Raw genomic sequence first — 15,277 nt, 5'->3', positions numbered from 1 at the left:
ATGTAGACACAATGAAATGCAATAATTGTATTCAAATAGAAAATTATGTTTATGTATGCTTTTATCTTCGACGAAATTGATTGACATTTTCTTTTCTATAGACCATTACTTCACCTGAGTTTTGGAAATCATTGCTAGTGTGAGAGCCAACTCTAGAAAAAAGTGTATTGAAAAGAAGCCGAATCTCTTGATCGGTCCATTACGTAGTTTGGGACCAAGATTGAAAACAACAAGATCATTTATTACACGGTTTATTCTGGATAGTCCATAAATGATGAATTTTGTTTTTCTCGACACCTATTTCCTGAAAAAAACATGTTGATATGTTGAGAGAGTTAACTCTTTCTTAAATCTGAAATTGAGATAATGTACTTTGGTTACTGAAGCTGATGTCATCTAATATCAGCATAAAAAAATATTAATTCTTGGAACCCTTATGACTGATGGATGAATCTAAATAGAAATTGAATTCGAGTGCTGTCTTTTTTATAGCTTTCAATATTTTATGGTAAAGGGGAAAAAAGTCCCTGTCTATGGTTAGCAAAAGCCAACAAGAAAGATTAATAAACCGGTTGTAAAATCTTTTGTTGGACTAAGAATTCCAAAATAGGAACACGAAATAAAAAGAAAAAATAATTGAAAGAGCAGCTTTCATGAATAAACCTCGTGCTAGCTTGTGTTTAGTCGAAGTCTCCTTTCTTCTTCGTCTGATACTACAGAAGCCATATGTATTCACCTTATAAGAAAGCAATTTTTATATTAACTTCATCTACATAGAGTCGGCAATTTTCGAATAAAAATCGCTGTTTCCCTTTTATTTTGATCACAGACAGGTAGTAATAATAATCCTTTATTCACTGTAATTACTAAAAATATTTACAAAATAATAATAAAATCCTTAAAAATCGAAAAAAGCATGAAAATGTCAAATAAAAATCTAAGAACAACTAACGGATACACGTTTCGTTTACGTTTACTTCTTGAACTTTGAATAAGAAGATAATTAGAAAAAAAGTAATAATAGTAATGTGAAGAATATTAAAAGTTTTAATCCTAAAAAATCTTGGTAGTTCGCTATTGATTCCAAAGCCCCTACTAATCCTAAATGTGAGGAATAGTAAAAGGGTAGTAAAAGCTAGTTCCACTTTGATTCCTTATCACTATTCTTGTCTTTTTAAAAAAAAAAAAAGAAGCCTCAAATACACGTACGAAATTTTGTAGAGCGGATAATTATTCTTCTTTTTCTTCCTTAGCCAAAATATCTTGGAAAAGAGGCCATTCATAGTATCTCGATAAGTTCATATTATCAGGTTTAAATTACGCAGTCCATCAACATGCACCCGAAATGAATCAGTCTCTCAATTCTCGCTTACAGACTACTCAACAACCCAATAAAATAAGAAATAGGAATTCCAATGTGATCACTGAGCTTAGTTAGAATTCAGTTACGAGATGAATCATTGATAAACTTATTGCTAATTCATGGCGACCGATAAAAATATTCCATACTATATTTGGCGCTTTTCATCCTCTAAACATGAAATATAAAGGTGATTTTTATTCCTTTGGAAAAGCTGAACAAAATCCCGACCGTTGCGCAAAGTAAATATTATGTTCATGCATTTTTAATGTAAGGAAGAAAGAATGTACAAATTTTTTGGAATTTTCCTTCCTACAAAGAAAGTGCTTCTCTTTTCCCTTGTGGTGTTCTCCAACCTCTTCGGCGAATATATTGATGACACATTTACAGTTTTGGAGGAAATAAATTGAAATCCTCGCGCTGGGAATAGTTATCCTTTTATCCATCACTCAGCTGATAATTTTACAAGTTGCATGCTTTTTGTTTGTGCTCTGATGTCATTTGAATTTTTCATTTGATCGAGTTGATCGTTTTCCAAAATTCTCAACACTAATTTTCTTGACAATATAACGATGTTGGTAGAGGGAAATGAGATTTCGATGAATTGAATGAAGTGCTATCATGAATTGATTAAAGTTTTACTCATTTTGTCGTGTACTGGTTTTGACAGGGCGTCAAATGCACATCTAGAGCATAACTCACAGATACTATGGTTATAAACTGAAAGGAATCGAGTTGATTTTGCAGTGGAAAAATATTTTAGACATATTAGAAACTATATTGTGGTAAAGCACGTAGCATATTCATCAACAGGATCGACATCTGTACTGACTGTGTACATGTAGTTATCTCGCAATAAAAAGGAAGGCTCGCCACCTTTAGATAAAAAGAGCTCGTAATAGAATGACTAGGTTCTTCATTGTTCTAAAACTTACCTTAAATTCTAAAACCGTTACTATTCGTTCTTTTCGGTAAGAGAACGGTTATTGCCCTTTAAACAACAGATGTTTCAATATCAATATATATATATATATATATATATGTATACTAGTTATATTTTGCATAATTTATGGTGCGAATGTCGCGAGAAACTATTCAAAAGTGTTTTTTAATCTTTAGATGAAGAAAAGCCACAGAAATGTCAGGTTTGCGATTTTGTGGTTTAACCGGTCTCGTTCTTATCAAAGTAAATCTGTTCAATATCATCATATATTGACAATAGAAGGAGAAATTGCGCTTTTATCACTCTACTGCAAAAATTGCAGCACATCAGCAAAGAACTGACAGGAAAAAAGATCTGTATGCGTTGCGCGCTTTCTATATCACGTACAAGAATAATTAATTCAGCAATTTTTTCAATCTCTCATCAGGACAGATTTTTGAAAAAGTCTTCTGGAAAGACTCCACAAAATCGAAGAGTTGTAATTTTTTTTTTCTAAAGATTATGTCCGATACTCTGTGAATATAACTGTTTATCGTTCACAAACTGACTTCTTCGTGTCTTTTTCCTCAGGTGCCATTTGACTTTCAAATTAACGTTTGAACAACTTACAAGGAATATGTTTCCCTTTCAGTAAAATTCGAATCTCCATTGTAAAATACCATTACAAAACATACACTCTTGTTTATTTTTTCGAGGATAAGACTACTATTTGTGTTTTTCGAAGAATTTAGACTCTTGTCCATGTCGATCAATTAGTCGATTAATTTGTTTAACTTTTTTCGTGTTCTTTGTTTCTCAAAAAAGGCGGAAACGATAACATAAAAATCCCAAAAATAGAGAAAACAAACTAAAATGATCGAATTACAGAACTTCAGGAGCTAGAATAGTTTAGGATAAATATTGTGGTAACAAACATAACAAAAATGATGTCATCGAAAGGATCGCCATCTGTCAACATCTAGGAAGCTTATATCCTATCAACAAAAAAATTCTCTCCACTTTCAAATCTAACTTTTGTACCGTATAGTGAGCGAGAGAGATGAATTAAACTATTATGAAACAAGAACAGAAAGAAACGAAGCTCTTATGTTTTGGTACCTGAATGTTGATTGTCCCTTTCCTCTGAAAGAATCTGATGGTGTTTATCCGCATAAGCAGAAGATAATTAATTCACACAAGGGTAAAGGGTTTTACAGCTGTTTTAACTGTTGTTTTTAATAAATTAAGTTTTAAATAGACAAAAATTTCCATCACGTAATTTTCCAAGTCCACGTCTACCTCAAAAGAGAACTGAAATAAGGTATATTTGTTTTTTTTTCTTTTCCCTTTTCTCTTTGAGCAGTTTTAATAACTTATTTATATAATGTTGCAATGAACTGAATAAACTGACTAAGTTATATGACTAACGTGACTATTCATCGGCAACCAACGCTTTTATTATTTCATAACAGTATTTGACTTTCAAATCCAAATTATGCCAAATTTTTTACCCTAAATACATTTTTTTTATTTTCATGAACGCTGACTTATTTTTTTGAACCGAGAATCCAAAACTACGGATCTCATCTCAAAAACATTTTCATTTTCTTCTTTTATCAACTTCTCGATAACGAAACTTATTTCCGCGATGTAATGTCCCTGGATTGAAAATGACGCGTCAGTGGAAAGATTAATATGTTATTTACCGACTGGGAGGTTCTTAGAGTTTAAATCTCCGTTAGAGGGCAAGATTTTCAAGTTTTCACCACAAGGACCTTCCTCAGCCGGTTGATAGTTTACCATCACTTTCTCTTTTTTTCTCAGTTCGTGAAGGGGGGTATTTTACAATTTTGTGATCTGATCGGTTCTAAGAGTGGGCAATCCCGCTTCTTCCCTTACCGCCCAACCCCCCCCCCTCCTCCCACACACCCACACACGCTCACAGCGGGTGATATCCGTCAGGTGATGAGTTGTGTTATATGTAGATATCCATTTTTTGCTAGCGGGGGACAGCGTGTTTAAAGCCTTTCTCATAGATCACTACTATTAGGGTTGACCTTAGAGATGACTTATGTAAATTTTTACTCCTCAAATCATTTTCGTTGTTCGCGTAAAATTGGTTTCCAAAAAAATTTGTTATCGCAAATGTATCATTGATTGGGTTATAACACTTGACACGCCGTCTAAACACCATAATAATTTTTCACTCCTTTGCAAAATGACTTTGAGAGGTCATTTAATGCCTGGATTCTCCTAATTTTTTCGGTGAACAAAATTTGAGCATAGTTATGAGTTCTTCTAAACTAAACTTTCGGTAAGTTCTTTCAATTCGGGCTTTCACATCAGAAACCGAAATAATTCAGTGAGCGAAAGCTGAATTAAATGCCCTCGTTTCTTGTAAAGTTATCTCTTCAGTTAACCATGGGAAGAGAGATAAGATGTAGAAGCGCCATTACGGCGAACAAACGAACAAATTTTATTAACCGTGACATTCCACGTCATTTCGTGAATAACATTACCATTAAATAATCGTCAATAGCAGCGGATAATACTTTCCGATAGATTATTTGACTGGTTCTTAAGAAAATATCGATGTAGAGCAATCTTCGGTGTCTAAAGTAAGTGTGAAGTGTCAAAAGCAAGCCAAGTTCGCGTTGGGTTTGCTTTACTTCGCTCTGTGATTGGTCCAGAAAACGCGCACCATCCTCTCAACCAATCAAATCTAAATTAAAAGCTAGTCGCGAATTGGTCAGTCGCGTTTGCCCGCGGTTCAGGCAATGTACTTTAACCCTTTAACTCCCTGAAGTGATTAGCAAGTAACTTCTCCCTCTAGTATCCATATATTATACAGCAAACAGGTAATGAGAACACTCAGACTCATCAGGTACAATTTATTTCCTTGATTGAACACCTAATTCTCGTAATCAATTAACAAGGAAATGTGTAGTAGCTAGAGGGGAGAATTGACAATCAGATCTTGGGAGTTAAAGGGTTAATTGTCACTTTTCTCAATCACTAACCGAGTTCTGGTTTCTACGCTGATTGCTCCAGAGTGGTCAACGAACTTCAAGCGTTGCGCATGGAAAGTTTCCCAAATTAGGGTACAAAATCGTGTCATAGTCAACTGATGCCGAGTAAGAGGCATACTGTGATATCATTTACGAATAACCTCAAATAAAAAGGTTCACAGTTTTATTACTTCCTTTTATTTTTCTTGCTCGACTTTGTTGCAGGCTTTCCAGATTTCTTAGATGCCTTTCTATACAGATAGTACAAAATCACTCCAGCCAGGAGCGGCCAAAATCCTATTTGCAGCAGTAACTTTGGATCGAACAGCGACTTCCTCTTAATGGACATGAGCTCGGTGGTAAAAATTAGTACAGAGTCGGCTATGTGTGAATAGAGCAAAAATAAGAAAATGTTAGGATTTGCTGTTTATTCAGTAACGTAGAATGATATTAATATCATGATTAGCAGAAAGATTTCTTTATAACCCCATACTATTCTAAAACAAATCAAAGCTGTAGTCCTAAAGGCAAAATATTGTTTCTGCCATTATTTTCTTTATCCATAAACTATCTGTATAATGAAGAATGGGGCTCTGCAGAAATCTTGCAATGTATAATCTGTGTTATAACAAGAAATTCAAAAGAAATTTTTTTCCTATTTGGCTATTACCACATATCCAACAGATATCTTGTTCATGATTGGTCAATGACTCATGCCCAATAAAATAGGTTATAGATTGCAACACAAGATTTACATATTACATGTGCTCAGAATTAAAGACAAACAAAAAATGCTAAGTTCTAAATATTTAAAAAAACTTTAAACTTGGTTGAAATGTCATAATTATTTTATCAAATTGCCATTACAAAGAAAATATGAGCATTTTCCAACTTGTTGGAAATTTCTTATTTTAAGTAATGTGTGCTGAGGACAAACAAAGAGATTTGAAAAATGAATTTTTTGATAATATAGTAAATCAGAAACTCATACAAACCAATTCTGCATTTAATATAATTATATTAATGAAATGTTTTGGTCATCCAAGTTCAATTAAGAAAACTTCCCAAATATCACCTGTGTCATAAATTAAGACTTACACTTGCGTTCAGACCATTTTCTGTACTTATAGATGTAGGCCCCCTTAGTTCCTCCATGGTCATTGTTACAATCAATATTTACTTACGAGGAATAACATTCTGAATTCCACGAGCTCCATACCCTAGGTGAGGAGGGATGATCAATTTTCTTTTTTCACTGCAAAAGAGAAAAAGCAGAATCATAGTCTATTGAAAAATATCAGCCTGAGCACCGCTTCTGTAAACTTGTTTGAGGGAGCCACAAAAATGATCAACCAAAAGGGTTTTTAACTTATTTGTAGAGAATAAACAATGCGAAAAGGGGGATGGGAAAGGCAGTTAAGACAGTAGGGGGCTTTGAAGTCCAGAGGGAGTTTTACTTTTAAGTAACTCTTAAAAGAGTTGCCATGCCAATGTTGTTGTCAGTTATGCTTGCAAATAGCTTATTTCAAATGAATAGAACTTGGAAAATAGTATCCATCCATGGGCACAATTTTTTGCACCCCAACTTGTCACTTAGAAGTAAAATTTTAGACAGGTATTTTTTTTTCAGTTGAGGAAATCCTGCTAAGCTAAGCCCCACTTTAGAAGAAGTACCCTCCTCGATAGCACTAATTGCTGATTACAAAAATCTGCTCATGATGAAAATATTTGACCTCGTTGTTGTTTTTTATCATATACTGTAGTATGTATAGATGGTATATTTGGACCCAACATATTGACCAGCTCCCAGTTGGCTTGTTAGCTCAGTTGGTGGAGTGCTACACCAGAGGCGCAGAGGTCATGGGTTCAAATCCCATACGGGCCTGAAATTTTTTTCAGGTCCTATTTTTAACTACTCGTTTCAGTAGTGTTCTTAGTTGCGAGGATCTCTTACATTTGTTTCTTCACCACAGTGCAAATAAATGAATTTCACATATCTAAAATCATTATACATACTGTAATATTTCTAAAACTTACCCTATGCACATTCCTTTTATACCCATCTCCCAACCTGTAAAAAAAAATTACAGAAATAGGTGAAAAAGTTAAGGTGGCTATTACTTGTAAAGTGGTGAACTTTCTGTCACTGCAGTTCACATAAAATCACAATTTGGGAAATCTTAACATCTCTAAAAGGGCTTTAACTGAGAGCTTTTAAAAAAAGTATTACCAACCAGGCAAAAGAAGAACTCATGTTGGAAGTCATTATTATTCATCGCCTGGATGGTTTATTTGGACCCAACATATTGCCCAGCTCCCAGTTGGCTTGTTTAAAGCTCAGTTGGTAGAGCACTGCACTGGTATTGCAGAGGTCATGGGTTCAAATCCCATACAGGCCTGAATTTTTCTCTGGTCCCATTTTCAACTACTAGTTCAGTAGTGTTCTTAGCTGCAAGGATCTCCTAAATTTGTTTCTTCATCGCAGTGCAAATATATCAATTTCATATATCTAAAATCACTATACAGTAATTATACTTTGGTTTTTATTTTCAATGATGCTCAGTCTACATTAGATATCACAAAAGGTAACCTCATATAATCAAATTCACCAGAACACTTGACTGAGGACAGTGGTTCCTTTCTAGTTTAGCTTTTAATGTTTCCTCCTATAATTTTTATACGTCACTATGTATGTATACATGACCAACAAAATGTCACATAGTTGTAAGTGAAACTTAAATAGTAGCTAAATAATTCACATATTGTGAGTCAAGAGAATACTTCATTTACGTGAAATGAAGAATTGGGATATCTTCGCATCTCTAAAATGGTTTTAACTAAGAGCTTTTATAAAAGAATCAGAAACCAGATAGTAAAAGAAGTCAAAATATTGCAATTAGAAAAATTTTCATTTGACTAAGTATAAGTATTGACAGTAACCAAGTTTAATTTTAAGGTTTCACCTCAAGTTTCTATGTGATTGGCCAAGAACACTTGCTCCATATTCTCAACAAATCAGATTTAAAAATAAAACCAATTTCCTGTCAAATGCTCACTTAGTGTTCTCATGCTTTATGCAATTTAATTGTTGCCAAACTGTTCTCATCAGCTCATGATTTTAAAATGTTTTACCTTTTTTGCTCTAGAGAGCACTTGACTGATAACTTTGGCTTAATGGCTTTATGAATCCAAAATTAAATCACCCTGATAGTATAGCAAAATAATCAGAGGTCCTGATGCAAGTTACCTTTGATAACCTTCCCGTTGCCCAACTGGAACTCAAGTGGCTCCCTTCCTTTTAAAAGGGATGAGTCGAACATTTGTCCATTCACCAGTGTACCCTAAAAGAGTTCATTGACAAATTAAGGAAATTCAAACATTTGCAATAGCTACATCTTTAATAAGAATTGAGAACAGGTTTTTACTTTTTTTTGTTATTTACTTTGAGCTGTTGTTGTTGTTTTTTTATTTTTTATTTTGACGGTTTATTTTTGTCTTTTTGTTTAGGCAGTCTAATTTAAAATGATAATAGAAAGCTAAAGGGAGAGGATGCCAAAATCTATTTACTAATAACATGTTGGCACCCAAGTGATTAAAACAATTTTGGTTCAAATTTCTGGCTTGAAAAATGAAAGGATGTGAGAACATCCTAATTCCTTTGGAATTCACTGTAATGCTTTCAAGTAAGAAGCAAAGTCATATATGTACATACTGTATAGTGAACAGACACAATGTCGCCATTATCTGCTTTGTCCTCACAGGTAGCAGGCTTGTTCTGAAATAGAAAGATCATATTATTTTATACAGAATACTTCATGAAAAGTCTGTCCATATGGTAATTATGCACAAGTCAGCAGTTAAAATATTCAAGGACTGAAATTTCTGATATAAAACCAAACAAGTACAGACAGATAATGATCACATATTTACTACTAGAAGCTTCTAAACTGAACAAGAATTAAAAACTCCAAATTTCATCTAGTAGATTAATTAGTCTTCATTTTTGCATTCTTTCCTGATCAGTGTGAAAGTTTCTATAATTTAAGAAATTAAATAACTGCATTCTGTGCAAACCCTAGAGGGAATTTAAGTAATGTCTTTAATCCCTTGGATTTGTTTTTGCCCCCTCACTTAATTATATTAACAATACTCATCCAATTTTACACAATCTACTTGATTATGTCCATTGTCCATCAGTTTCCAATTTGGCAATAAAATAGTTTATTGAAAAGAACACCAAAAGCCATCACAGAGCAGAGGATATTCAGATTACTGTGCAGACCATCTTTTCTACTGCTAAAATTATAGTGGCCCAAGCTTTTTTTTGTTTACAACTATTTTGAGAATATTCTTAACAAAATTGTTGTCACTCATATTCTGAGTTTCAACACCATACTTTGAATGAAAATTCTAGTGAATGTTTTAATGAGACTGTAGGAATTTCCCCTCTCAACTCCATTTTGTTTGTCTTAATTCAACAATATATACACAGTCAGGTATTTGAACTACTCTTCAGAAATGCACAAATCATACTTTTCCTCTAATACATATTACAATTAAAATCTCGTGCTTATTGGATTGGTACATGTATGAATATGATTCATTGTTACATTGTATGAGTTACGTTGTATGAATCACATGTGAACCAGTTGCACCCACTGAGTTATTGAAGAACAGTCTACAGATTTCTAATAAGATCTATGCTTTTAAGTCCTTACAAATTATATTTCACGTAAACTAGAAGATCAAAGCCATGGTATTAACCTAATCACCGCTAATAAATTATTAATTTCTAGCATCACTTTAGACCACCTGTCGTGACACTCCTTCTCAAATAGCCCAGACTATTATGTAGTGTGCATGTATTGGTAATTGTGAAGAAGAGCTCCCCAAAAAACCTGTCGGCCGACTGTCGGTCAACTGTCGGCCGACAGGTTACCGACAGTCTACCGACAGCTAACCAACAGGTTACCGACAGGTTAAGAAAAAAGAAAAATTGTGTTAAAAACGAACAGTTAACGTGACATAACAATCCGTAATAGTGATGTATGACTCGAAAGACTTCACCTACTTACCGATCGACGGCAAAGTTGAAAGTATGTAAAGAAAAGTTTCTTCCAAAATGTTGTTATCAGATGCGTATAGGATATATCACTTGCGTAATTTACAACACACCAGACAATCTAAGAATCGCATTGGAAGATAATTTAATCGAAAACTCGGCCAAAAACTCCGATAACCATAAGCTACGTATCAATACAAACACTTTCGTTCAAATCGCCCAACAATGCAACGCTGCCTCTTATGGTATGTTATGTATGTATCAATGATGATTACCTTGTGCATTTGTGTTGCTATCATCGTCCTCTATCTTGCAGGTTTGGGATGAATTGCTATTTCCAATTTCAAGTTTAATAAATGATACAACTGTGAATCTTTTTACTCGTTATGTTAGGTAATAAATTACTATACGCAACAATTCGATAATTAGACTTGGATGCGTGATGCGATAATTGATTTAGGCGCGCGCCGCTAAAATCACGATTCTACGAGTGAAGTATCTTGTATATTTCACCACTCACAAAACGGCTCCTTTATGAGCCACCAAATTTTGAAAGTCAATTAATTAATTGTTGATAGTTATTTGATTTTCCACTTTTTTTCCATGAGGAGCGCTTAAAAAAAATATTATTTTGAATATCGATGAAACAAATACCGCGATAAAAGGACAAAAAAAAAATAGCGCGTGATATTTTAGTATCTTTCGCCCGCGAAGGACTAATGTCGTTCACATTTACCACAGAAGTGTTATCAACTGGCATACACAATACATATCAACAGTTTAATCGATATTCCAACAACAACCTTTAGCTTAGCCTCTTTTGGCTAACAAACGAATATGGATTTTTTTTCAGTATAACATATTTTGCTATAAAGTTCACCCAAAGTCCTCCCGTACGTACCGTACGTATGCAAAGTTTAAAAATAGGTACCCAATGGGTACTTGTGTCTGCTGCAGTGAAATGGAATCTGCTGTAGGTGCCAATTTTTTGGAATACTGTTAAACTGGCTAGAAACATCTCCCGAAAGGCAGTGCTATGGAATGCTCAAGGCATCACAAAGATGGGGAACTGAAGTGGTGAATGTCCCATGCTCCAGTTGGAGGTAAGGGATCATCAATATCATGATTGTGATTACATCTTCATCACTGTTTAAATAACTTTTATTGTGTTATGGTACTGCAAAGAATCTAACATTAAAGTGAACGTTTCTTTTATTTTGTAGAAGAATATTTAAATCAAAGAATTGAAATACAACAGCCAATAGTTTTTAACAAAATTGAATAGTATCTGAAGTCTTTGTAACACAAGACAACTGTAATGCAAATGCAGTAGCAGTTTTGCAAAGCAAGAAAAAGTCTCTGGTTGTAATAATTCCTAGGAAATCATTATGTTTTTCATTTAATGGTAATACGCAATCAATTTGGAACAAAACATAGGTAAAACAAAGTTAGTATATTTACATTGTTGTGTTCAAGTATAAAATAGGTGAATATACTTTTAAAAGTATTTTGAAGTGTTTGTCTTTTAATTGAAATGAAATGTATCAGAAATGTAACGCAACAGAAATATTATCCCAAAAAAAGCAGTACGTGTACCTGTAAATAATGTTTATCAGTCAGAGAAACAATCATTTCACTTAAAACCAGTGTCTACAAAATGTTTGTTGCAAACTGTAACAAAACAGGTATTATTAACGTTTGGTTTTCAGTAGTAATTTCCACTGATGTGTGACAGGAAATTGTTCATTTTATTCAGATTTGCACTGACTCCACTATTTTTGTTTTTTGTTGAATGTTATGCTGGTTATAGTTGGTAACTCTAGAAGAAAGGCAGTTATGGTTTCTTCAGTGATTGGAAGAGTGCTCTTTCCTTGTGACGCTAGCATATCATGCAGGATGACGTTGAACAGGGTCACTGTGATCTTTGATTCTTTAATTTGTACCAGTAGTTGTCCATAACATTGTTGAATGGTGGACTTCATATTCTGCTTGAGCCCACAAGTTGAACAGGTTAGTATGGGAGACGTCTCTATTACCAGCTTTTTGTTACAGTTGCAGCAGGCTTGATATGCAGTGACACTTCGCACTCCAAGTATTTCTGCTGCTGCTGTTGTATTGGTAAAGTTCTGAGGTAGCTCAGCAGGATTAATGAGATCCACAGAATTGTTCCCAAAGTGTCACCTTAATGGCTCCATGTGGGTCCACAAGATAGGCAAACAACTTTTTTTTTTCACAATCCTCTGTCTTCACTTTTTTTGTTGATGACATCTGAATAAGTTTGGCTTTGATGGTGATACTTTGATTTGTGTTTGCAGCTGAAATTGACTGAATATTTTTGGCACTTGGCAACTCAATTCTTAAAAAAAGGTATTTCTTTTGTAGGCTCTAACAGTACATTGTTATTCATCAGTACTGTGGTTGCATCTCCTGCTCTTTCAATTCTAAAATTTTGAAGTTTTATTGGAGATTTCTTTCTGCTCATTTGATCAAAGTGTTCCTGTTTACTTCTAGAGAAGCAGACTCCTCTTACTAAGCCATCGGTGGTTTGTATGGACATGTCAAAGTAAGATGTCTTGTTACTTTTTTAGTTGGAGACACATTCTTCTTTTTGTTCTTCCATTGACTGCAAGTGAAAAAGAACCTTTTGAGTTTGTTTCATAGCAATGTAATGTATTTCAAAATTTCTAATAACATAGGGAGCACTGCATCAAAAGACGATGACGACTATGACTACGACTACTACTACAAATTCAACTATAACAACAAAATGCCAAAAAAAAAAACTTACCTAGGTGAATTATAATTTTTTATTTATTTACTTATTCATTATAAATCAATCAACAACAGCAGCCTCTACAGACAGGAAGGAATAACACTAAATGAAGGTTGGGGAGTGCAGTATACTGCAAACTGTTTATTAGATGATACTAATACTGAAAATCAAAGTGAACAATTAAAAGAAATAGAAAAGAGCAGTGGTTCCAATAAGCAAGATGGAAATGACAGTAATGATAATGATGATCAGTGGACTGAAGATGAAGCAGAAACACCTGCTGGTGTTACTGACACCATGTTGACCAACACACATTATTTTGAAGACAGTCTGCCTCAACGTATTTTAAATGTTGCACCAGGAGAGGGAAACAAACCCTTAAATATATTCAAAGATCAATATTCTGAAGAGTTAGCATATCCTGGTATATTCCTTGGTCAAAGTCGACTAGAAAATAAAGATAGACTAGCTAATGTTCATTATAGCGACATTTGTAAATCTGAACTAAGACGATCAGATAGGAGAGCTGCTATGTGTGTTGAAAATATATTCTTCAAAACAAAAAAGCTTCAAATGAAAATTCTCTCAGGAAAATCACAAGTTGCACTTAGGAAGTGCAAAGGAAATTGCAAATCTTCAAATGCTGGACAGTTGAAATGTGAAGGAGCAATTGAGCGCTTGATTCATCTTGATGAAGGATTCCAATTTTTGAAAGCATTGATACCTTACAACTGTATGCAAAGATCTGTTCATAGCGATGCTTAGATAGTAATTATCATGAAGAATACTAGTTCTAGGTTTCTCTCCTCTGTATAAAATCGCCACAGCTTTCGCACGTGTTTGTCCAGTGATAGATGTTTTCACGTGTGTAGTGAAATACATGTATCTTCTGCCAAATCCATTTCGTAAACAGGGCATATTATATCCCGCATTGGGCTTTGTAATCCCCAAGTGAGACTTAATAATTCCCTTAACGGGCTTTTCATTCCCCAAATGGGGCTCAATTGTTCCCCGAAGGGACTTTGCATTCCCCAAATGGGGCTCATAAAGCTTATTTTGCGTCCTGAGCACTTGCAAAATGGCCAAGCGATGATCGTGTTGGCGCCGAGAAAGCTTCAGTCGATTTACAAATTCAAAGCATCTTTCAAAACCTTTCACTCGGCCGGAATGACACCCAGTGCGAATGCTGTGGCAAAATGAGAAAACACCTTTTAAGAAATCCGTTACAAATATGAAAAGCGAAAAGATCACTCACCTTGCATGCAAAAATAATACACCCTGGCTTAACGAACGAAATCAGGACGATACGACGCAACGCAAACGTTTTTCGAAAGCACATGGTTTGACGGATTTGACTTTGTCCTTTTCTCAGATTTGATTGGTTCCGAGTCTTCCCGGAAATCGGTAGTTTGCCACGACCTGTTTCATTTGTCCTTTCCTCGTATCCTATTGGATAGATTATTCCCCTGAGGAACGAAGTTTGCACCCGAAAGTATTACAGGCCGAAAGTATTACAGGCCGAAAGTATTACAGGCCGAAAGTATTACCCCTCCGTGCATAATTCATGTATCATGTCACCAAATGGAATCCGCAGTTAAACGTCAAGAGTAAATCCGAGATCTTGTCGTATATGAAGTAGCTGGTCGCGCGTTTTACAGCTTATCTAAGTGTCTGCATGCATTATAAATGCAGCAGACACAAAAACTTAAGCTTCTAATTTTCTCGACTGCATAACAAAATCCGCGCGGGTAGGTTATCGCGACAAATTTCGTGAATTTTCCCTCAAATAATACCAATTTCACAAACTTTACAAATGTTCGCTTTTTTTCGAAGAAAGATAAAATCCAAATTCAAAATTGCAGAAATTAGCACCCGATCGATCACAAAGAAATACTACCAGTAATTTAAGCACAAGAAGCTTGTCTGAGATTTCAATCTCTTCACATACCTCAACAATAGTTTATAGATCCTTCTTCTTTTTGGCTCCAGCAGCATACCCACATGAAAAAAAAAAGTACCACAGAACAAAAATCTTAAGTTGTTCTTCATTGGAGATCATCATCCAATTTACGCGATCTTTGAGTAATAAAATGTCGGCTGTAATCTAATCGTGGCAAGCGGAGGCAGGCGACTCTTCTTGCACCTCGAGAAA

The 15,277-nt window shown here is 34.7% G+C and overlaps 1 protein-coding gene and 1 pseudogene across 3 annotated transcripts; both read right to left on the bottom strand.

Moving 5' to 3' along the window:
* Window positions 1–5,457: 5,457 nt before the first annotated feature.
* On the bottom strand, window positions 5,458–15,274 carry LOC149053588 (uncharacterized). Of its 3 annotated transcripts, XM_089203058.1 has the most exons (7): window positions 15,074–15,208; window positions 10,628–10,683; window positions 9,003–9,065; window positions 8,538–8,631; window positions 7,328–7,361; window positions 6,475–6,545; window positions 5,458–5,671 (listed from the first exon to the last, which is right to left on the bottom strand). In XM_089203058.1, exons 2-7 carry the CDS (start codon window positions 10,649–10,651, stop codon window positions 5,478–5,480), a joined length of 480 nt encoding a protein of 159 aa, XP_089059184.1. In that variant the 5' UTR covers window positions 10,652–10,683; window positions 15,074–15,208; the 3' UTR covers window positions 5,458–5,477. The 3 variants fall into 3 exon arrangements, with proteins under 3 accessions (XP_089059184.1, XP_089059196.1, XP_089059190.1); XM_089203070.1 differs by lacking the exon at window positions 10,628–10,683 and having other exon boundaries at window positions 15,074–15,274; XM_089203064.1 differs by lacking the exons at window positions 10,628–10,683; window positions 15,074–15,208 and adding an exon at window positions 10,366–10,588.
* Window positions 11,492–12,933, bottom strand: LOC149053589 (uncharacterized; annotated as a pseudogene).
* Window positions 15,275–15,277: the final 3 nt, after the last annotated feature.

This window comes from Pocillopora damicornis, chromosome 1 (genome assembly GCF_964200805.1).
Source record: "Pocillopora damicornis chromosome 1, jaPocDami1.2, whole genome shotgun sequence".
Taxonomy (NCBI): Eukaryota; Metazoa; Cnidaria; class Anthozoa; order Scleractinia; family Pocilloporidae; genus Pocillopora; species Pocillopora damicornis.
The sequence above is the reverse complement of the archived record's forward strand: the minus strand, read 5'-3'. Positions and strand labels throughout refer to the sequence as shown.

Coding starts and splice junctions, on each gene's coding strand:
- LOC149053588 (XM_089203058.1), bottom strand. CDS start 10,651: ATGATAGCAACACAAATGCACAAG. Junction 7,362..8,537: donor CAACGGGAAGGTTATCAAAG/GTAACTTGCATC, acceptor TTTTTTTTACAG/GTTGGGAGATGGGTATAAAA. Junction 5,672..6,474: donor AATTCAGAATGTTATTCCTC/GTAAGTAAATAT, acceptor ATTCACACATAG/CCGACTCTGTACTAATTTTT.